Source organism: Sander lucioperca, chromosome 14 (genome assembly GCF_008315115.2).
Source record: "Sander lucioperca isolate FBNREF2018 chromosome 14, SLUC_FBN_1.2, whole genome shotgun sequence".
Classification (NCBI taxonomy): domain Eukaryota; kingdom Metazoa; phylum Chordata; class Actinopteri; order Perciformes; family Percidae; genus Sander; species Sander lucioperca.
In genome coordinates this window covers 24,996,822-25,019,164 of record NC_050186.1, presented here as the reverse complement: position 1 = coordinate 25,019,164, position 22,343 = coordinate 24,996,822, and the positions used below count along the sequence as shown (strand labels likewise).

General features: G+C 40.6%; 2 protein-coding genes across 2 annotated transcripts; both read right to left on the bottom strand.

The window, feature by feature from the left end:
- Window positions 1-1,322: 1,322 nt before the first annotated feature.
- On the bottom strand, window positions 1,323-6,778 carry cel.2 (carboxyl ester lipase, tandem duplicate 2). Its single transcript, XM_031277476.2, has 11 exons — window positions 6,698-6,778; window positions 6,230-6,377; window positions 5,393-5,512; window positions 5,112-5,309; window positions 4,843-4,973; window positions 4,611-4,718; window positions 4,362-4,476; window positions 2,863-3,049; window positions 2,518-2,721; window positions 1,895-2,104; window positions 1,323-1,786 (listed from the first exon to the last, which is right to left on the bottom strand). Exons 1-11 carry the CDS (start codon window positions 6,761-6,763, stop codon window positions 1,606-1,608), a joined length of 1,668 nt encoding a protein of 555 aa, XP_031133336.1. The 5' UTR covers window positions 6,764-6,778; the 3' UTR covers window positions 1,323-1,605.
- Window positions 6,779-7,764: 986 nt separating this feature from the next.
- Window positions 7,765-21,076, bottom strand: gtf3c5 (general transcription factor IIIC, polypeptide 5). The gene is made up of 11 exons (XM_031277474.2): window positions 20,748-21,076; window positions 19,419-19,617; window positions 19,034-19,235; window positions 18,651-18,834; window positions 17,775-17,879; window positions 15,954-16,068; window positions 15,672-15,752; window positions 14,798-14,886; window positions 14,275-14,357; window positions 11,127-11,266; window positions 7,765-8,060 (listed from the first exon to the last, which is right to left on the bottom strand). Exons 1-11 carry the CDS (start codon window positions 20,949-20,951, stop codon window positions 7,870-7,872), a joined length of 1,593 nt encoding a protein of 530 aa, XP_031133334.1. The 5' UTR covers window positions 20,952-21,076; the 3' UTR covers window positions 7,765-7,869.
- Window positions 21,077-22,343: the final 1,267 nt, after the last annotated feature.

Sequence of the window (22,343 nt, the reverse complement as noted above, 5' to 3'; positions counted from 1 at the left end):
TAGGATCCCCCTAGTCTTGCTTTGCCAGACCTATCTCCTATTTCTTTGAATCAATCACAATCGTCTTGGATGGCGCTAATCGTCGGACGGAGCAACGGTGCCTCTGCGAAATAGCCTCGGGCAGGAACGTGTTTTGGTGGAACGTGTATGTTCAAAGGTTGTTTTAGTCGTGCAACAGAAAACTCAGATTGGACAGATAGTCTAGCTAGCTGTCTGGATTTACCCTGCAGAGATCTGAGGAGCAGTTAACCATAGTCCGAATAAATCGACCAGAGTTTAGAATGCCAACACAAAGAAAGGGGAAGGTGACAGACATCCGGCCGAAATGAGGGACATGCAGCGGAATTTCCAGCAGCACCTGAACAATCCCGGAAATGAAACGTCATCGATATAGACCATAGATCCTAATACAAAGGCCTTAACCTCAACAGCTGGGAAAAGTTGGAGATCTCCAAAATTAGCACATCTTTTCCTCTTTTAAGCAAAAAGGACTTCCTCTAGTATTACCAGAGGTATGGACAAAAACAAACCTATGAGACACTTGTGGCAAGAAAGACATTTGTTGGGGATGTTAGCAAGCTGGTTGCGGTTAAATGTTCTAGCTAACTGCTCAGGATATATTCAGCTAGTAGCTAGCCACATCTACCAAACGCAACATAGCTTTCCTCATTCCCTCCTTTTCTTGAAGAGAAATGCTTCAGCAGTAAGCAGACAGGTTAGCGGTCTCAGTATGCTGGCTTTTAAAATTAGTTAAATTGCTTTTAGATGGCTGTCCCAACCAATTTATTTTACATCATGTATTACAACTCATCTTTATTTAAATTCATGTTCCTTGTATGAAATTATGTGGAACAGAAGAAAAGAGCCAACCCAGTTAACCCACTTAATTTTCACAATTATTTGTCTTGAGTTAATGAAACACAGCCTTACCTTTGTTATTTTTGTGTCCATGTAATAACAATGTTAACAACCTCTAAAGGCCTTGTTTTAAAACTGGTCCAGCTCTTTTAATGTCCTGAATTAGCTAGGAAACTAACGTAATGGATTTGGTGAAGACAGCTCTAATTTTGCATTGTAGAAATCTTCAACTCTGCCTCGTCTTATTTTCCTGTATTATTATAGTACCTTGTTGTTCATTGACACGCATTTACCAAGCACATTACCTTAAACAACATCAGCTGTCATAAAGTTGTTTAAATCTGGCTACCTGTACAAAATGGGAGTGGAATCGGAATAACAAAATGCATCAATATCACCATTTTTATTGTCTTTTTTGATTGTGTTTATTTTGTTTTGCAAAGTTTACACATACTTCTGCACCATCAATAAGGTTTTGTACACTAAGATCCATACCAAAATATGATTAACTTAGCATCTGTTATCATCCAAAACTAACCAAAAACCAAACAAACCCAATAGGTTTTATATGTGCAAAGTGAATTTGTTTATCACTACGTACTGTAAAGAGGCCCAACACATAATTAAATAAAATCAAGGAAATATAATTTGTAGGCCTATTCATCATCAATTTTTCATGAACCAATACTAATTTAATATTAGTCTATAGCTCCAGATTGCAGGTGCACAGGTGATTGCACACGGTCTTTACTCTGAGAAGGATATGGGGAGGTTGGGTAAGATGCTAGTCCAGAAATGCACATAACGCATTCTCATCTTCTGTCCTACATAGTTCTTGTTCATCTTAGAATTGATCTCCAGGTACTGGTGTTCAGTGCTGGTGAATCTAGGCCAGGTAACGGGCACGCTCTCTCCTTTGTTAGGGTCCCTGTGGACATAACCAGAGAAAAGGACATATGAATTGAGGCAGTTTAGTTTTCTATTCCAATGTTTGATTCCGGTTGGTACTATTTCTGTGATTCTCCTATGTTTATACCCAGTTTTGGCGAAGTTGGTCCAGTAGGCGATCATGTAGCCAGAGACGTCACGATGGCTAGGCCAGTACCCCAGTGGTGTGGAGAAAGGCTTTCCGAACACATACTGCAGGTCATCAGCGTGGTCGGCTCCCATCCAGCTGGGGTAGGGCCTACCAATGCCACCCATACGGTTGGGCTGAGAGAAGAGGTACGAGTAGGTACGGCCAGTTCTTTGGTAAGACGAGGAGAGAAAAGCTATGACTACACCAAACGGGGCTAAATAAAGATGGAGTGTGTCACAGGAATAATTATTATCCTTTGGTAAATCAAGTGAATTCATTCATTTATGCATAACATGCAATTTGAAGTAAATAACTTATTTTGTATTTAAATGATGCAATCAAATATACTATATTTTACAATTACCATTCAATGTTACCATATTATGCCATTCAATTATTAAGAAAATAAAGTAAAAAATGCAGAATATTTCTTTTCTATTATTTTATGTATTAAACTGTCACAACTCCATTACATTTGGCTTCTGCTTTACTGTTTGGTTTATTTCATCCACACTTAAGGGCTACCAGTCTTTAAAGACAGTAGAAAGAAGATTGTATGTACAGCAAGATCTTATTCTCACGTGGCGTTGGCAGCATGAAGGTAGAGGGCAGCCTGAGTAGGAACCAGGAAGATGTAGTCTGTTCCAATCTCCACAACGGTTTTCTTGATGGTCTCCTTGCTGGGGTTTGAGCCCCAGTTTAAGGTGTATGTAGAGTAAGCGTTGTCCAAACCAGCCTGGCCCTTCTCCTTAGTGTAAGAAGCCAGGAGCCTCTTCACATCCTCGCTGCAATCAGGAAGGTTTGAAAATGAGGTTTGATAAAACACCATAGCAACACACTTCTAGAAAAACGAACAGTGTTGCTCTGAGTAGAACCAACGTAGAATTGTGAATGTTTCACACTGTGATCAAATGGCTTCAACTCACATAGGGGTGTCCACCAGGGGGGCGTTGATTGAGGGAACATCTAAACCAGTAAATATGTGTCCATCCATGTCGTTGACTCCAGCGATGTAGTCAACGGCAGCGGCATTGTGGAACAGTTTGGAAGGCTCATCCGGCAGGAAGTCACCATCAATCACAGGAGACAGGAACAGGTTCCATACAAGTGGGTCTGACAGAGACAGACACAACCAGACACTTACTATGTACAGTACTAACTGTATAATGTATACCTAACTAGCATTCTAATTTCCCATATGCTGGATCTGCTATTGGTCTGAAAAGACCAAGCTAGAGGAATTTAGCCCTGCAATGCACACATGTGCACCCACAGATTTGTTTAATAATTTATGCTTTATATACGTGCAAAAACTAAACTGTTAATATAAAAAGGAATAGATTGGAGTCAATTGATTTCTCAAAATTGCCAGTTTGAATAAAACACATTATTGACATCAAAATCTACTACAGTGTGGGGTAGCATTTGAAATTTGACACTGTGGCAGCAATGTCCACCAATGTGCACTGGAGAATTTACACGCATGTTAATGTTCAGCAGAGATGTGGACTTGAGACTTGGTGACTTGGACTCGAGTCAACTCAAGTCATCGTTTTAATGACTTGCGACTTGACTTGAAAAATAAATGACTCGAGATGACTTGACTTGAGGCATGACTGGCTGTCAGTCAAACTCCTTGCTATAGCAACACGTAAAGACCCCTGATGAAGCCTCATTAGTCAGACCAGATCACCACAATGGCTGTGCCACGAGTAATCACTTTTGGATTTAATAATTTTATTTAATTATAAATGGATTCAATTCATTGTCATACTTTTTGTACTAGTTATACAAACTAGCCAATCATTTTAATTAGATGGGCTACTAAAACCTTGTCTTTTCTTTTTATAAAGACCGGTAAGAGTGCATTATCTTGGGTGTAAAAAAAAAAAAGTGACTTGATTTGGAACTTGATTTGCCTGAACTAAGGACTCGACTTGACTAGACTTGCCCCCCAAAAAACTCAAGACTTGCTTGAGACTTGAGACCAAATGACTTGGGACTTAAGCAAAGATGACTTGGTCACAACACTGATGGTCAGTCAGCCATTGGGTGTAGTCTTTGCTGTGTGTTCATGTAAACATTTAGAAGAAATTAGGCAGAGTGAGGCTGCTTTCTGTTTGAGCCCAAATGTCCATCTAAATTTAGTGCAAAAAAAATAAAATAAGTTCATGTAAATCTGCAAAAGAAAATGCTAATTAATGTGTTTCCATTCACTACTGTTATATGAACATTAGGAGTTAGGCATTAAGATGAATATAATATAATCAATATATAGTGCCATTATTTTCTCCAGTGGGGTGCCATTAAACCATTGCAGAAGAAGCAATGAGATGACTTTTTCATCTCTTCATTCCTCTGGTAGAAAGCACCACAATGTCTAAAATGAAAATGTAAACGTGGTTATGTGGAGTGCAGTCCTTACGATCGGGTGAGCTGGACAGACTGAGAGAGCCAGCCAACGTAAGGAGAGCAGGATCAGTCATCTTCAAACAGGCAGCCATGTTTTGATCTGTGGGGCAGTTGACCTTCAGAGCAACCTGGGGAGAGGGTTCAAATCATCTTTAATTGTTTCCTAACCCTGACGTTATATACACCTTTAAATTAACTATTCCGAAGAAGTGTTAAAAGTTCCATAGAAGAGATAAAACATGTCAGAGAAGCTGTTGTGTACCTCCTCAGCGAACCTGCGTGGGTTCTTATTAATACCCCATGGGCAAAGGGCGACACCGCTCTGGGAGATGGCTCTCTTGAACAGCCCTTTGTTGTGGGGAGTGAGAGTCTGTGGGCAGATAATATTATTTATTTTTTTATAAATTAAGTTAGATTCATTATTAACAAGTTGTGAATGTTATTTAATTTCATATATATCATCAGTCGATCATCTTACACAATGAGCTTCTCACCTGGAAGCTGACACTAGCTCCACCTGCAGACTCTCCAAAGATGGTGATGTTGTCAGGGTCTCCTCCAAACGAGCGGATGTTCCTGTTCACCCAGGCGATGGCGGCATGCTGGTCCCAAAGGCCATAGTTTCCTGAAGTGGATCAAACATTTCACTCAATCACGGCAGAAATTACTTATCTAATGGAACATTTTATAAAAATGGGAGGCAGGCCAACATTTTCTAGGTTGAATTTTGTCACTGTTGTGAAAGAAAGAAACTGGCACCTACCGGGTAAGTCAGAGTCTCCAGTGCTCAGGAAGCCCATAGTGCCCACACGGTATCCCAGTGTCACCACAATAACATTTCCTCTGTCTGCAATCTCCTGCCCGCTGTACAGATAGTTGTCCAGGAAGTTAGCACCCATCGAGCCCCCAGCCAGGAAGCCTCCCCCATAGATCCAGACCATGACCGGCAAACCAGTGGACACTAGGAGACAGAGAAAATGAGAGCCAGTTGTAGAGTGTAGATCTAATATGGAGGACTCTCTGTAGGCTTCTCTCAGTCTTTACCTTTGCGGTCGTGAGGAACCCAGATGTTAAGGTAAAGACAGTCCTCACTGCCTCTGGTGTCAGACATCAAGAGATTCACCTGAATGCATCTCTGCCTGTACTCAGTGGCCTTCAGAATACCTGATTAGAGACACACACACAGTGTGGGTAATGATGTACTGTATGTTTTCATCACACATTACAAAACTTTTTTGATCAATTCAAGTTAAAAGAGAAGGGGTGGCAGACGTGACTGATGATGCTATGATTGCTAGAGGAGCAAACATGTCTAGTTGCACTAGGTAACAAGTGTGCTGCAAAAATGTCAACTAGTTAAATAGTAGAGGCTGTTTTCGCTTCAATAGTTAACTAGTAAGTGCAAATGTTCTAGTAAGCAGTGTTGCAGTCGAGTCACCAACTGTCAAGTCTGAGTCAAGTCTCGAGTAACCAAAGAAGAGTCCAAGTCAGTTTGAGTTTAATAAAAATAATAACAATAACTTTTATTTATATAGCGCCTTTCAAGAAACCCAATTACACTTTACAGAATTACAGTGGCTATACTAAGTGAGGTTGTAGACAACAGGTGGTGTTTCAGGAGGATGCCACTCGTACTACTAGTGCACCTTTTTTTTTTTACCTTACTAGTACTAGTAGACATTTTATGCCCTACTAATGGAAAATGTGCACTTACTAGTTAACTAGTAAGGCATAAATATCCCCTACTAGTGAACTTGTTGACGTTTTTTGAACTAGTGCGGCCATCTAGTTAACTAGTTGAGGAAATTGTTGTTTGATATTGTGGATATGTATTTGATGATCAAATGGCTTTCCATAGATAAGTTAAATCAGTGTACCCACCGTCCCAGCCAGGGTGACGCTTTGGTTTCTCAAACCTTCCAGGGATGTCAGCAAAGGGAATCCCCTTGAAGACGTCCATGCGACGCAATAAGCCAATACGAATGTTTTTACCCTCCACCATACCTCCCTCTGTGTACACCACCCCGAGCTACAGGAAATCAAGCACAAAGAAATGCAAGAAGATTGACTGGAAAAAGTAGTAAGGTAGACTTGAAAAGCATTTTTCCTTTTTTTTAGAACTACACCAAAGAAATGTGGCATGCTGCATTTAGATTTGAATTCTCAGTTTCCTTTTGGCATATTTTGGGGAAAAAATGCTTTGCAATATTCTCATCAGTGATTGATGGCTCAAACATTAACAACTTACCATACTTTCTTAATTAAGAATAGAAGCTTAATTTCAGGACTGAACAGAGTTAACACATGGTTCTTTGGATACACTAGCATACACATTTTTGTGACACTTACAGAGGCCCCAGAGACCGTCTCCAGAAACACGGCAACAGCTACCAAAATCCCCAGCTTCACCATCATGACCACTCTGTGACAATCAGGTTGGTCGTCGGCCAGATTTTTATAAAGGAGACCCCTCCCCTAAACCACATCTGACCAGTGTTCAGTCAGTGGGCCTGCTTTTTCCACTGTTACATAACATAACACATAATATGTAACCACATTGTATTATCAGCACTTTCCCCCAATACACCCCACATGAAATTGCCAACATGTAAGTGAAGTTGTGTTAGGATGGCCATGGCAATGGACTGACCCTGTCCTGTCCTTAAAAGCTCTTCTCTCCATAATACATAACACAGAATAGTTAAATAGTAATATCTAGTGGGGGGGACCCTACACAGATATTCCTTGGCCTTCCTGGAAAAGGTTTGTGTGACTGATGTTTGAGATGTGATTTTTCGTTTCCAACGACAACCTCTGCTGAGTTGACACAGCTGTCCAGCTGGACTCAAAGTCACACTGCTGGAGCAATCCAAAAGTTAATCATCATGGACGACTCTCTTTCTAACGCTGTCAAGCTTTAGTGAATTAAAGTGGACATACGCATCTCTCCAAAATGTTACATATCTATTTTACTATGGCGTATAGCCAATAACCTACACACCAGCATCTTTATGCCTGTCCAAAAGCACCTGTATAGAAATGTGGACGTAAACAGTTTGTACCTTTTTTAATGAACTATCCTGTATGTTTTTTTTGTTTATCACCCTCATTGCGGTTTTCTCATTTGTTTTGATTTATCCATTTTATCTCAGTCTTTCTTAGAATAATGATTTCTTATTACTATTAAATAAAGGATACACAGTATGTACACACAGGATGGGACCGCCACATGGCACTTCTAAGCCATTTGCCTCGACAATGATGTGCATCTCTTGTGTCATGATTGTGAACGTTATTTGGAGATGTGAAAAAAAAAAAAAAAACTGCATATTGATTGGTATCCCTGACATGTCAGTGTACTGTATTAACCAAAAACATAATTACAAAAACGATACGGTTCTCACACAAACCACTACAACTACTGCCATGTTTATTTACATATTTCAAAACATGTCTTTTTTTTTTTTAACAGAATACTGCAAGATATTAACAATCAAGATTGTCAAAGTGGTTATGTTTGGTTACATGTAATCCAGAATTTCTGTCTCCATCTCGTTTTCACTGCCCTCCGACGGCAGGAACTCATCATCGTCATCTTCTTCTTCATCCTTGTCGTCGTCGTCCTGCACCTCTTCCTCTGAATCCGAATCTCTCCCTGGGTATTTGGAAGTTACGGTTGTGCGTCTGCGCTTCTTTGGGAGGTCTGGCAATGCTGAGGGAAAGAAATAGCATCAGTTAACTAGAAAAGTGCCCTCAGTAGAGAGAGTCAGAGCCAGGTGTGTCTAGGGACATGTGGGTGGGGAACAGGGAGTCACTTTTCTTTCAGATGCAGAGAATAGTGCAATGTTATTGTAAGCCAATGTCCTGGATCCACCTAGCTGTATAAACTTGATAAGGAAACAATAAATGGGACAATAAGTCCAAACTTCTCAATTTAAAAAAATGTTTTCTAACAAACCACACTAACTTTAACCTCCCTTTCCAAACAAAGAAGAGTTGAATCTCACTCATTTGTCCCTCCCAGCTCCCTTAAAGTCAAGATGGTGGCGAAGATAACAAAAACAGGGGTTTATTGATCTCTTATCATGCCTAACTTCATTCGTCATCATTACATATCAGTCTGGAATTAATCTGCAGATGCTGCGGTTCAAAATGAGACCAAAACGTCCTTCCTTCCTATCTATTTTGGAGTGAGAAAACGCCCAAATTGTGGCCTGCAACAGACTAGGTGAGGCATGTTTTCAAGCCTAGCCAGTTTCGGTCTCAGCCAAATGCGTCATGGTTGCTCGTAGCGACAGAAGCTGTTGAAAACACCAACATGTAGGCGTCTCCGTTAAAGCTTTTAATTCTACGTGGCCAGAATGGCTCGGTCGGTAGAGCGGGCGCACATGGACGGAGGTTCGTGTCTCGATGCAGAGGGTCCGGGGTGCGAGTCCGACCTGGGACGATTCCCTGCGTGTCTTCCCTCTCTCTCTCCCCCTTTCATTGCTTTCCTATCATTGAAGGCGGAAATGCCCAAAAAAAATAATCGTTGGGAAAAGCTTTTCATTTTACTTTAATCAACTGAAATACAAACTCATCGGTGTTCATTTTCTACGGCAACCATTTAGGTAAGTTTCTAGGAGCATCTACGGACACATTCAGCTAAAAGTCACCAATTAACAATCTCTCATTAAACCAAAACACCTGCTGGTTGAGTTTGCAAACCCCTTTTACTTCAATTCATCAAGAATCTTCTCCATTTTTACATTCTTCGTTCACCGTGGAGGCAGGCGAGAACAACATTTTCTTCACAAATTCAAGGTAACACCGGGTGAGTAATTCATAGACAAATGATCATTACGGGGGTTGAAGTATTCATTTAATATCTAAGTATTAAACAACTGCATATCCCATGAGTCTTCTTGTCCATAGAAGCACTGTTAAAAAGTCCCTCCAGGATTTCGCGATGTCGCCAATTCACACAAATTCAACCAATCACCACGAATTTGGTGCAACTCGCAATTTTGACCAAGCACCGCAACTTTTCCGCAAATTTGACCAATAACCTGAAGTTTACCACGACTTCAACCAATCACAGCAGTCCCACGTGCCGCCAGTATGTGACTCTGAGAGCCAATGACCAAGCGGGAGTGAGAACGGGTTGGTCATTTCCTTGTTTCTGATGAAGACGAGACATGTGTGACTGACTCGAACATCTCACATTTACCAACAAAACGTACAGCGAAAGATTTTTAAGAATTTTAACATTAATGTACGCTGTGATGTTTTTTTCTCTCTAAAGTCGCTGAAAGCTGCTGCTGTTTCAATCCTGTCGGCTCTCTGCAGCGGGCGGGGCTCAGTTCCCCCCACGACTGACACACACACACACACACACACACACACACACACACACACACACACACACACACACACACACACACACACACACACACACACACACACACACACACACACACACACACACACACACACACACACACGGTGGCTGCAGGAAAAACCGGAGATGAGACGTACAGGGGGACCTAAATTGAGGACAGCTATGCTCATTATTGTAAGTGCCATGATAAGTTAAAGTCCCAGGCCAGGTTAGGAAATTAACTAATAATGTAAAGATCAACAAGCCACTGACACATATGTTCAGATTTGATTCATTCAATAAATTATAATTTTTTGTCTTAAATCCACCAGCCATTTTCATATTATACCAACATTTGCAGCATCCTGAGCCTTTTTGGAAAGGTTACATAGGAAATGTTATTTTCCCCAAAACAGGTTTCCTTTTTATTTTTAAAGAACTATAAAAAAAAAAAATTTAAAAAACCCCGCAACTTTTACTGTCTCCCGCAACTTCATTGCAACAAACATACAAAAGACATTGCAACTTCTATCGCAATTTTTTACAAAAGCTCCCGCAAAATCTGGCATTTTGGGCCGCAACAATCTAAAAAAAAAAAAGGCCGCGAAATCCTGGAGGGACTGGTTAAAACCTCATGACAAGCTAACAAAACAATCAATCTTTTGTCTTGGTTAAAATGACAAAAGTGTTCAATGCTGATGCCAGCATGCGAACAGTAATAATGCTAACATTCTGCCTCGCTCCAGCACCAGCGCTGGTCACACATTTGTCCATGTGTCTACGGTAAGAGGAAAGTGCTTCATCAGTGTAACTGTAGAACTGTTAAAGTGCTCATATTATGCTCATTTTCAGGTTCATAATTGTATTTAGAGGTTGTACCAGGATAGGTTTACATGGTTTAATTTTCAAAAAACACCATACTTTTGTTGTACTGCACATTGCTGCAGCTCCTCTTTTCACCCTGTGTGTTGAGCTCTCTGTTTTAGCTACAGAGTGAGGCATCTCACTTCTGTTCCATCTTTGTTGGGAGTCACACATGCGCAGTAGCTAGGTAAGGACTACTAGCCAGTCAGAGGCAGAGTATGAGGGCGTGCCACGCTAGCAGCTAGGCGAGCATTATAACGTGTGTTACAAAGTGACGCACGTTTGTCACGGAAGTAAAGGCTGGACTACAATAGAGCAGTTTGGAGCAGTTTGTGAACAGTGTTTTCTGTTGGAGATGGTAAGTCCCTTTGGGGTGGACTTTGGGCTTTTTCACTTTGTAAACCTATAACATGCACAAAAAACGATATATATGACACAATAAAGTAAATGGAAAAAGCCAAAGCATAATATGAGCACTTTAATGTGTGATCACACGTTTCCATACACTGACCCTGAATGAGGGCAGCTGTTCTTGGTGAGGGATATTCTGCTTACCTGGTTTCTGGGCTCGGATGAACTTCTTGATCATGGCAGAGATCATGTCCCTCAGGTGGTCGGTGGTCCCGAGGCGACACCAGCCGTCCCGCTCGTCACACACCTGCTCATCGCCCTTCTGCTCAATCACCTTTTTGATACTGGGGAAGGACACACACACACACACACACACACACAGTGGGGGGCACTTAAGTATAATTCTGTAGTATTGGTTCTATAATAATACAATATATAGTAGTAGTTATATTGTTTCTCATGCATCAATAACTATAATCCAATACTATTACACATTATTCTGAAATGGGCCCCTCTGCATGAAGAGTAATTTGACACTGTGACATTAGTACTTATACTTAAAGGGGTGGTTCAGAATTTTGGACATAAGACCTCATTTCCAAGTTAGCCAGCGTGTTATTTATCAGTGGAGACCGTTTTCAACACTTTTCATCCAGTCCTTCCAGTTGCAGAGTTCGCTGGTGCTAGGCTAGCGCAAGTCAACAGTATCTGCTAGCCTGCCACTAAAAACAGTCTTACCCACTCCACAGTACACCCAAGGCAAACAAATTATAACGCCAGAGTATCGATGTAAATGTCTGTGTTGATAGAATAATGTTAGGAATAAAACCACCCTTGCATCGCATTGCAATAGTTATACTTTGTTCCCTGTAGTTGGTAGCACAGGCTACAGCAGCGGCGGAGTGATATTACCTAGGCAACCAAGAAAGCCGGTTCACATGACAATCACGCAAGTTTATTTACCTCCTGCCAGGCTACAACACACATAACGTTACCGGTACATGAAAGCACACGGGCTAGCAATTTGTAAAATGTCTGAGTTTACATGACTTTTCTGTCAGCAATTACCTAAAGTTAGCAGTTAGCCCAGCCAGGTATCTACCAAGAGTGTAGCTATACCGTTAGCTACACTATTGTCACTCTCCACAATGCACTGAACTGTAACGTTATCTCCACTACCGTTGTCAGTCTCAATCTATCAGTAGCAGCTAGGCTAACATTATGAAAGGGGCTAGCTTTATTAGCTAGAGTAGCCTACCAAAAGTTATTACCTGTTCATCAGTAGCTGTTGGTGCATCTGGAAAGACGGATGGAACCGCATTCGTTGTCAGTGACTTGTGGTCCTTTAGATTGCGGGGTTTTTCAAAGTCGTCTGGTCTAAAATGATCACTACAAATTCGCAACTTGAATAGAGTCTCTGCCTTGATGTCCAAGCCAGCAGCAAGAAGCCACAGTTGGTTCCTTTCTGGATCTCGCAATGGAAATTTGTGGAAACTTTGTGGTGCCCATCTGTTTGGTTTATTATTTTTTACTATTTGTAAATGCACACTGAATCACCATGTTGCCTAGTCCTTAGTTTCCAATCCAATGCTTCATTACCAATGTACTAGGCTACTACTAGGTGTCCCAACTGTAGTGCGCTTCTCTGTTTACTTTTCGGCGCAGTACTACTAAGCCGGAGCAAAGTAAAATTCCGCCGCTGCTGAGAAACTAGTCCCTCAAAATGTAATGTGATCATTGAGATGCAAGGGTAGTTTTATTTCTAACATTATTCTATCAACACAGACATTTACATCGATAGTCTGGCGTTATAATTTATTTGCCTTGGGTGTACTGTGGAGTGGGTAAGACTGTTTTTAATGGCAGGCTAGCAGATACTGTTGACTTGAGCTAGCCTAGCACCAGTGAACTCTGCAACTGGAAGGACTGGATGAAAAGTGTTGAAAACGGTCTCTACTGATAAATAACACGCTGACTAACTTGGCTAAATGAGGTCTTATGTCCAAAATTCTGAACCACCCCTTTAAGTCATTCTTCCACCTTTGCATCCAAACCACAGCAACAGGGACAATTGCTAAAGACTTGATTACTTTTCTCTTTCTTGGATATTTTAGTGCCAGTTAGTGTAAAAAATTAGCCATTTTAAAAACACCACACATAATTGTAGGGGTGGGCGGTATTAAATTGTATAGAAAGTACACCGGTATGAATTCGCCCTCTGGTATGAATTTTGACTATACCGTGTTGATGGAGCCCTCATTTTTGATTGACCCAAAAAAAGATGCAGCGTCAAAGCACAACGGTATTACGCATGGCTGTTGGCGCTCGTTACCTTCATTACATCACCTGAAAACGACACCAGGCTGCTAGAGTAACACCACACAGACCTCAACACATCAGACTGGTTGCTTAGAACGCCACTCAGCCAGACATTTCCATGGAGGAGGAGAGGGACGGGATTGCTCTGCAGTGTTTCAGTGCTTACACTGTATAAAATATTTTTTTTTAACCCGGACCCTATTTTGCAGTTTTCTACTGATACTTTCAACTAACCCTGAGTGTCTGTCGCAATGTGTTTGCCAAGATGATATCTCGATAAAACATTTTTTTTTAATTATTTGTTGTGCAGCCGTAGTCTGCATGCACGTTTTTTCAGCCTAACATGGTTGAATAATCAACAGAGCAGCTAATATCGGCAGCGAGAGCAACAAGTTAGCAGCCTGCCAAGTCGTCACTGCACCTTACTCTCTGCTGCGCGCCGTGTGTGTGTGTGTGTATGTGTGTGTGCGTGTGTGTGTGTGTGTGTGTGTGTGTGTGTGTGAGGAGAGGAGAAAAGCAACAGTACATAACAGCAAAACTCACGCTTAGCTGAAATAGAAAAACACTGAGCTGCAACAAGTTTCTTTTAGTTTAATAAAAGGTATTCATTTTTAGGATTCTGTTATTCTACAGTGTTCAAGGACAAAACAAATATCTGAATCCCAAAACTGAGAACCAAATACCTACCCAACGAACGAATATCTGAATATTTGGGTCCAGCCCTGCTGTTTGCTATGTGAAATTTGTCATCGTAATGCAGTTAAGAGTGAAGAAATAGCTGCCATGCAGTTGCCACCCCAGTGTCTTACCCCTTCAGAGCATAATATTTACATTTTAAGAAAAAACAAATATACCATGATATGTACCGTTATCGTCCGTGCTTCAAATTATACCGTGATGTAGAGGTCAGGCCACGCCGTCCAGCCCTACTTAATCATATTTGAGACAATTTAAGGCCTTTACATACACTTCATTCACCAATTCTTAGGACTTTTCCAGAAACAGGTAGTGTATGCTCAGCACTTTGACGTACCTTTCCACATCCAAATCACAGAGCTGGTAAAACATCTGTCTGTGAGGAGGCAGCATGCCTTCTCTGAAAATGTAGGATGCCTCCTGCAGAGATGAAACAGAGGTCGGTTGGTCTGCAGCAGATATCATTCAGCAGATTGCGTCAAATGAAAAGTTTTCCATGACTGTGATAGGCAATCCCTTCCCTCGTCCATTTTAGACTTTGTCAGAACAGATAAGACAACCCCTTATCATCTTAACCTTTAAGTTTATGGAGATTAAAATTGTTTGGAGAGAAAAAAAAAACACTATATATATATATATATATATATATATATATATATATATATATATATATATATATATATATATATATATATATATATATATATATATATATATATATATATATAATATATATATATAAAAAATTTGAATAAATACAGACAAAATATAAAAGCTAACCATGAAATCAGTTTTGCCATTAAGCAAGAAGAGCTTGAAACTAGCATTACTACAGGAGGGGATACTGAACACTGACGGACCTTCAGCTGGTAAGAGACTGGGACGGGATCTCGACTAATGCTTGGACCCTCCTGAGCTGGAAGTTCCATCACACTTGCTGCCTGGGGACCTGGAGGAAGAAAAAAAAATCAAAAAACCACAGCACTTTTTCCAACATGTCAGTTTACCTTGGCAACAGCAGCGGAACGGGGGAGATTATTGGGTAATTTGTTCCCACTGTTTCAGACAGGACACATCACATCAAGGTTATAAAGATTGATTGCAGCCATACGCATTTTGGTTTGGTGGTGTGGCCCTGGAACATATCTGAGCAAGCATGACACAGACTAATCCCTGAGGACACAAGCCTCCCTGGCAGAGCCTGAGATGCACAACTTTTAATGAACACATATTGATAGGTTTGGTATTTGTGCATGCAGGTGTTTGAATGCATCTCATCTAGTCTAAGGAGCTTCTATGAACGGGTCAGTTTTAAGGTGACATTGTCTCACAGAAATACCTAGCTTAGAATGTGTGAATCTATTATGAGTTTGGGTACAACCTTCACACAGAGGAATTGGAGCCTGGAATGAGACTCTATTAGAAGAATCTTCCATAAAAAGGTGTAGTTTGAAAGCAACTGTTCCACTAAAATAGATAACTTGGACTGTGTGAGGACAAAAGAGTTTAAAAAGGATCCATTTTGATGTTCATGTTAGTCACCCTTGGGCAGACGCTTTTGTCTCATTGTCATGAGAGTTTGTTCACTGTTTAAATAAGGCTGCATTTGATTTGAACTCTTAGGACTGGTCGTCGTCTTTGAAGTCTCCCAACATCATTTCCGAGTTATCAACCGATAACACATATTAAAAGGAACTAAGAAGAGTTTCAATCTAAATAAATCCACAGACTCACCAGATTTGTTAAATGTGATAGGCAGACTGTAGTTAAGGGCACTCCTCTTGGCTTTTACTGGCATGTCAGATATAGAATACCCTAGAAGTGAGGAAAAGACAGGAACAAACAGTCAGTGTCAGGCAGACAGGTCTTGACTCAAAAAAAGGATGGTGTACAAAATTATTGATTTGGAACAGCACTTAATTTTGGTCTTCATATCTGATGTCAAAAATAGAAAGCGCCCATACATTTGAATAAAAACCTCTTTGAAAATATACAGTAATGGCCTCAGGTTGTTACCGTGCTTGGTGCTACAGCGGATCCTGAAGTCCAGCAGCTGGTATTGCTTGGAGTCGCTTCTCTTTCGGGGGTCATAGCCCAGCTTCACCCACAGACTTCTCCACGGCCCTGTCACCTACAAAACACATCTGTTTGTTTAAAGGAACATGCCGACTTACTGGGAATGTAGCTTATTCACCATAACCCCCAGAGTTAGACAAGTCGACACATACCCTTCTCATCTCCGTGCGTGTTGTAAGGCTGTCTGACGGTTCCAGCGGCATCAGGCCAGCACATAACATGCAGGTGAATGGTTCCAGTAATCCTATTGCTCCGAATAAGTGACAAAATAACGCCAACATGTTCCTATTTACATGTTGTGATTTGTAGAGTCACAGCGTGTACAAAAAACAACGTAACATGAGACACAGCCATCTTCTAACCGTAAACAAACCGGGAACTACATATTCTCAGGCGGAAGAATATAGTACTTGGGCGGAATGATTTGCTTTGCAGCAAGCCTGTCTGAGAATATAGTTCCCGGTTTGTTTACGGTTAGAAGATGGCTGTGTCTCATGTTACGTTGTTTTTTGTACATGCTGTGACTCTACAAATCACAACATGTAAATAGGAACATGTTGGCGTTATTTTGTCACTTTTGTCACAATTCGGAGCAGTAGGATTAGTGGAACCATTCACCTGCATGTTCTGTGCTAGGCTAAGCTACCGGTGGAGCTGTCAGACAGCGTTACAGCACGCACGGAGATCAGAAGGGTATGTATGGACTTATCTAACTCTGCGGGATAGGGTGAATAAGCTAAAGTCCCAATAAGTCGTCGTGTTCCTTTAAAGGAAGGGAAGGAACTTCACAAAATAATCATTTGTATATATCAGTGTTACCTTGCATCCCTGAAGAAGTACTTTGTTTTTCTCGTATGTGTCCACGGTGAACAAAGAATCCAAAAAACGGAGAACATTCTTGATGAATTGCTGCATTGAACAACAGCAAAGTTCTATCAAAACATCCGTTCACACACACCTCGTGCAGTATAATACAAGTCTCTTATTTATCCGGTCATATACTCAGTACTTCACATATGCATTTTGCTACAACCTTTGTAAACAGTCTCACCCTTGCGCAGGAACGTTACTCGCCATGCACTCATCTTTTATATTATTACACTGCACGAGTTGTGTGAGAGTTTGTTAACGGGTGTTTTGATATAGCTTAGCTGTTGTTCATCGCGGCCCCCCCATTACTTCAATTCATCAAGAATATTCTGTTTTTGGATTCTTTGTTCACCGTGGACACCTGCGAGAAAAACATGATTTCCATGTAACAGAGGGTGAGTAATTGATATGATATAAAAGATATATAAATGATCATTTTTGTAGGTGAAATATTCCTTTAACTTACTGTATATTTTGGACAGAACAAAATGTTTATTCTCCCTTTTCATTTTTGAGCACATTTCTTTTGATTTAAATAGGACTTCATGATGTCATTAAAGCAAAGAACAGACTGTATGAGTCACTGTACAGTGAGTGGACAAAGCATGAACCCTCATAGTAGCTCATAGTATTGATGGAAAGGAAATTTTCTTTATAGTGACTATTCAAAAGGTTCTTCACAGCCCCTCAGTCGCATTGTTATACATTTCCTATATTTTAGTCACAAATTTATTTCAAATCTATTTCAACGGAGATTTTCTATTTGAAGATATTCCTTCAGCTACTGCAAAGCAACACCTCACTGAGGCTTCATGCTCAATTTTCATTTAAGATTCAACTGAAAAGCCCCCCCACTCTTGTTACCAGGTACGCGGTGTCAGCTCAGCTCACCATGTAGTAGGCGAAGACGGGCAGCAGCAGTTTGAGTTTATCAGGGTGGATGTTGATGTTGGCCTTGACCGCGTTCCGGGACCAGATGGGCCGGCTCTCAAACATCTAGTGACAAAAAGTGGCTTGAGATTAGATAAAAAGTCATACATCTGTAACATTACGCAACATCCGATTTTTCCAACTTCAAACAGATGCTATTCCTGGGATGAAAACTGTTGTTGTATGTAGGTTGTATGATGGTATGGCTACACTGAATAGAGTGATTTAAATTTATTTATTTTATTTTAGTATGCACAACAAGAGAGAGAAAAAAAATGAAATACTATTTATATATTGTGAACAGAACAGGGGAGGAAACTATTCTTCTTTATCGATTACTCCATCCATTTTTTTCCCATATAAAATCTCATTATATTTTGAAAATGACCATCACTATTTGGCTGATTTCCCTATTAATTAAGATGATTAATGTTCAATCTAATCGACTGTTTCAGCGCTGGAATATACAGCAAAGGATTGTCAGCCTAATATTAGCTTCAGTGTGAATTATTTACTTGACTTTAGTATTTTACATTTACAGTTTGCCATTTGTCAAATGCGCCCTTTCTTCATTAAAGAGCCAGCATTGATTTCTATCTGGTGAGCCCTGGATGACATTTCGTCTGGAGAAGCCTTTCTGTGGCCAGTTTGGATTGCTGGCACTCGTAAGTTATTGTCCCTCCCGTCTTAATAAAGGACTTAACTTAATTCAGAGTGCCATGGATTTCCTAATATCTTTTCTAAATTATTCTTCACATTACACTAGTGACCCTGGCCATCAGAGTGCGTGTTTTTGCTTTCAGTAACCAGCAGCCATTATTACAGCAGCAAACATACTTTTCTCAATTGCTCTTCAGCCTGCCTGTCACTCTCCTTCACGGAGATTCGTGCCCAGTTGGTCTTGGCTGCCTCCAGGCACTCGGTGGGCACAGTGGGCTCAGTGAAGCTGACAAAAATGGCGTTGTGGGGCCGTCGAGCTCGATTCAAACCAATAAAGTTCCTGTTGTTACTGAATTCATGGCTGTAAACAGAAAGGAGGAGGAATGTTATACATATATTCCTGATAAGCTGCATCAGCATCACAGTGACATTAAATATGTAGAGTTCCCAATATTTTTGTTTAAGCAAGAAAAATAATTACACTTGACAAAGGGAACTAGCAAAAGCTGTATGGTTGACGGAATAAATGCTGGGTTTTTTTCCCCCCACAGAGCCCTTACAGTGACTTTTGATAGACATCAGGCCGGTAATAATAATCCACAGGACAGTCGAGGCGTGAGAAGATGGCCGGGGGAAGAAAGAGGGGCACGGGCTTCTCAAAGAACTCTTGATTCTCTGATTTACGGAGGATGATTTTGTCGTACAAAGAAGTGTCTTTTCCACCTTCTGAGTGCACAGCTAGGCACTGAAAATCTGCCATCCCTGCAAAAAACAAACACTTAATCAAAAACAACTAACCTCATCTATTGATTTTTTTCCATGTCACTCTTTTTTATGTTCAAACAATGTCTATATGATAAAAAGTGCAAGAATATATAACATCTCAGTGTTCAACCGTAGTGAAAGGAAAGAAAACGTCAAGACTATTAGGACTTTAAATCCAACCTTGGAATTTGTATGTCGTTCCTATGACTCCGAGTATATCCATGTGGATTTCGGCGTCCTTGGGGTCCTTTTTCCGCACCCGTCGCCGCACTCTGAGTACGAGGTTGCTCGATGGGAAGCGGTTTCCACACAGAGGGTGACAGAAAGGGTCCTGAGGTCGGAAGCGTAGCTCAAGACGCCTGTTGGGGTGAGCGAAGGACTGTGGAATTCACAGGAAATGCAGACAGATATCAGATTAGGGCAGTTTAGCTACAGCGGTGATGATGAAGATATGCCCAGAGCAAATATGTTGACAGTTACGTACTCACAAAACAGCCACTTGACTAAACTGTGTTACAAACCATCCAGGCCCCTTTTGAACATCAGTGGTGTATATTTCTCAAAGAAGTTACAATTAAACTACGGGTATTGTGGCCCCTGTGGGTCAGGGCTTCAGGGCAGTTGCCTGCTTAAAAGGTACAGCGTTCTTATGGAAGACAGTAGCTCAGTCTGTAGGGACTTTTGGCTTGGGGAGTGTAGGGTCAAGTCCCCGGTAAGTACGAAGTGTGAAGTCTGTGGAGGACCGGTAGCTCCTGGGCAAGGCACCGAACCCCCAATTCAACTACCCTGAGCCCCCTCCCTCGGACATTTCTCCCCTTATGCATGTCTAGGGCTACTGTTTGTGCATGTGTGTGTATTTCGTGTGTGTAATGAATAACAACAACAGAGTATAACAACTGAATTTCCATTGAATGTCCATTGAATCCTGCTTCGTCTTCTTTTGTTAGCTAGGTGGACAGACGTTTCTGAAACTCTGAAATGTAGCATTTTGGCTAACTATCAAGCTATGATATTTTAAATTCGAATAACGTTACTTCAACATTACAAAGTATTATAATTAAAATATATAGGTTAATATATGACATTATATAACAATTTGTTTTGCAGTTTATGGCACGTAGCTAGATAATTTAACATACATCAAAGTGAGGCATGAAATATGACGTAGCTAAATTAACGTTATAAAATCTAGACGAGACTTTGTGAACTGTAACGGTGACGTTATTAAAGACTGTTTTAAGGCTCCCATAGGGGGTTATACGTGCAGTTTAGTGTCCCAAATTATTTTCAAAAAACTGAAAAAATAATGAGGGTCTTATTTGAGACAGGTTAGTTTATTATCCCTAAACGTAACCCTAACAGCACAGGTGGTTTAGCAGGTTCATAATTAATTAAGGACATTTTATGGGGAATTTGGGACACTAAACTGCACGTATACCCCATGGTGGTCGATAATAAACAACCAGGCCTGATAACTACAACAGTCTATCCCAGTTGTAGTCTGCTTACTTTAGACACAGCTTTTTCCCCTCCGAGAGTCTCCAGCATCTTGTCCGTACTGGTAACCAACGCCGGATACTCCACACACACCAGTTTCTTGTCCTTCAGCTCCACGCTGGACGAGCTGCCGGGTATATCTGCATCTTCAGTCTGACAAGAAAGAGTCAGTTCTTTCAGAGTAAAATCCATCTTCAACTCCCTTAAATCCGCCATAGTGTCTGTTGTAATTGGGATACTCACGCGGGCATTAATACTGACACTAGAAAGCCTAGAAGAGAGAAGACCCGCTCCTGTACAACAACCAGCGCGAGAGTGTGTGTGTGTGCAAGTGCAAGTGCAAAATAACGCCGGGCGGAAACGCAACCGCGCACATATAGTTCCGCATGCATCCATTAAGACTCTGGGTTCCTTTCACTTCTTTCCATATAAACTCTACCTTGTTAGCACAATTCAAATTGAATATTCAAGTAGAACAATTTAACCATAATTAGGAATATTGAGACATCTTTCGATCGTTTAAATCTTAACTCTTAAAAAAAATGTAAAAACAAAGATGTCATGAAATGCGCTAGATATCTATCTTAATTATGAGCTTTAACTTCCTGACATTCCAAGAATTGCATGTTTTTACAAATGTTTTAAAATAGGCTATACTATACTGTATTATTACTATTAGAACACATTTGGCCACAGGGTGGCGGTGTAAAACCAAACAACAGTAGCAGTCAATGGAAGAAATTCTCTGGCACTGGGAGTGCCATCATGTCTCCATCCAAGTTAAACAAGTCAAGTAACTAAATCTTCTTGAACGCTCTGAGTCCATGTGAGCGATCTGTGTGTTGTAATGTTATATTGAGGACTGGGTTTTTTAACAGCCACTAAAAGTATATTTGTATTGTCAGAAGGAGACATCCACTGTTGTCACAGGGACCTAAAGAGGATTTGCGTGCTGTCCCTCCCAGAAACTGTCAACAGACTGTCATCCCCTCAGAGAAGAAGGAAGACTTTGAAGAAAAAGTTGTATTGACCAAGTTATTTAAGATGCTGTTATATTATAGTCTGATGTGACAGTGTTTACTTAGATTCTAGTTTGTCTTCTTCTCTCATGCCTTCAGGGGAGCACAAGGCTTAAAGTTGGAGTCTTAACAATATGGGCCTATAGCCATTTCATATTCACTTTTTGAAATGACCGCTATTTAATCAAGAGTATTATGTTTTTTTATTTTATTTTTTTTATTTTATGTTGCCGTTTTTTAAAGAACAGTTTGACAATTTGGTAAAATGTCTTTTTATAATTATGTCCTGTGAGATGTTCCTGTGTGGTGAATATGCAGTTTTAAGTGCAAAATGACTGAAAAGTCCGTTGGAATAATAATAATAATAATAATAATAATAATAATAATATGTTTATTTAAAATAGCACCTTTTACAGACAGTCACAAAGTTCTCAACAAGAGAAAAAAAATGAATGGTGCATTCAAGTGCAATGTTAGAGATTGGGAAAATAACTTCCCTAATTGGAGGTCAGCTCAAGAATGTGATGCTGTCTTTGGTTGACTCTCCTGTGCTGCGTGTTGAACTGCAACTAGTAAATGATCCACCTGT

Coding starts and splice junctions, on each gene's coding strand:
- cel.2 (XM_031277476.2), bottom strand. CDS start 6,763: ATGATGGTGAAGCTGGGGATTTTGGTAGCTGTTGCCGTGTTTCTGGAG. Junction 4,974..5,111: donor TGGAGACTCTGACTTACCCG/GTAGGTGCCAGT, acceptor GATCCACTTCAG/GAAACTATGGCCTTTGGGAC. Junction 2,722..2,862: donor CCCCTGGTGGACACCCCTAT/GTGAGTTGAAGC, acceptor TCCTGATTGCAG/CGAGGATGTGAAGAGGCTCC.
- gtf3c5 (XM_031277474.2), bottom strand. CDS start 20,951: ATGGCGGATTTAAGGGAGTTGAAGATGGATTTTACTCTGAAAGAACTG. Junction 17,880..18,650: donor CTGAAGAGCAATTGAGAAAA/GTATGTTTGCTG, acceptor TTTTGTCACTAG/ATGTTTGAGAGCCGGCCCAT. Junction 15,753..15,953: donor CCGCTGTAGCACCAAGCACG/GTAACAACCTGA, acceptor CCTCACTTCTAG/GGTATTCTATATCTGACATG.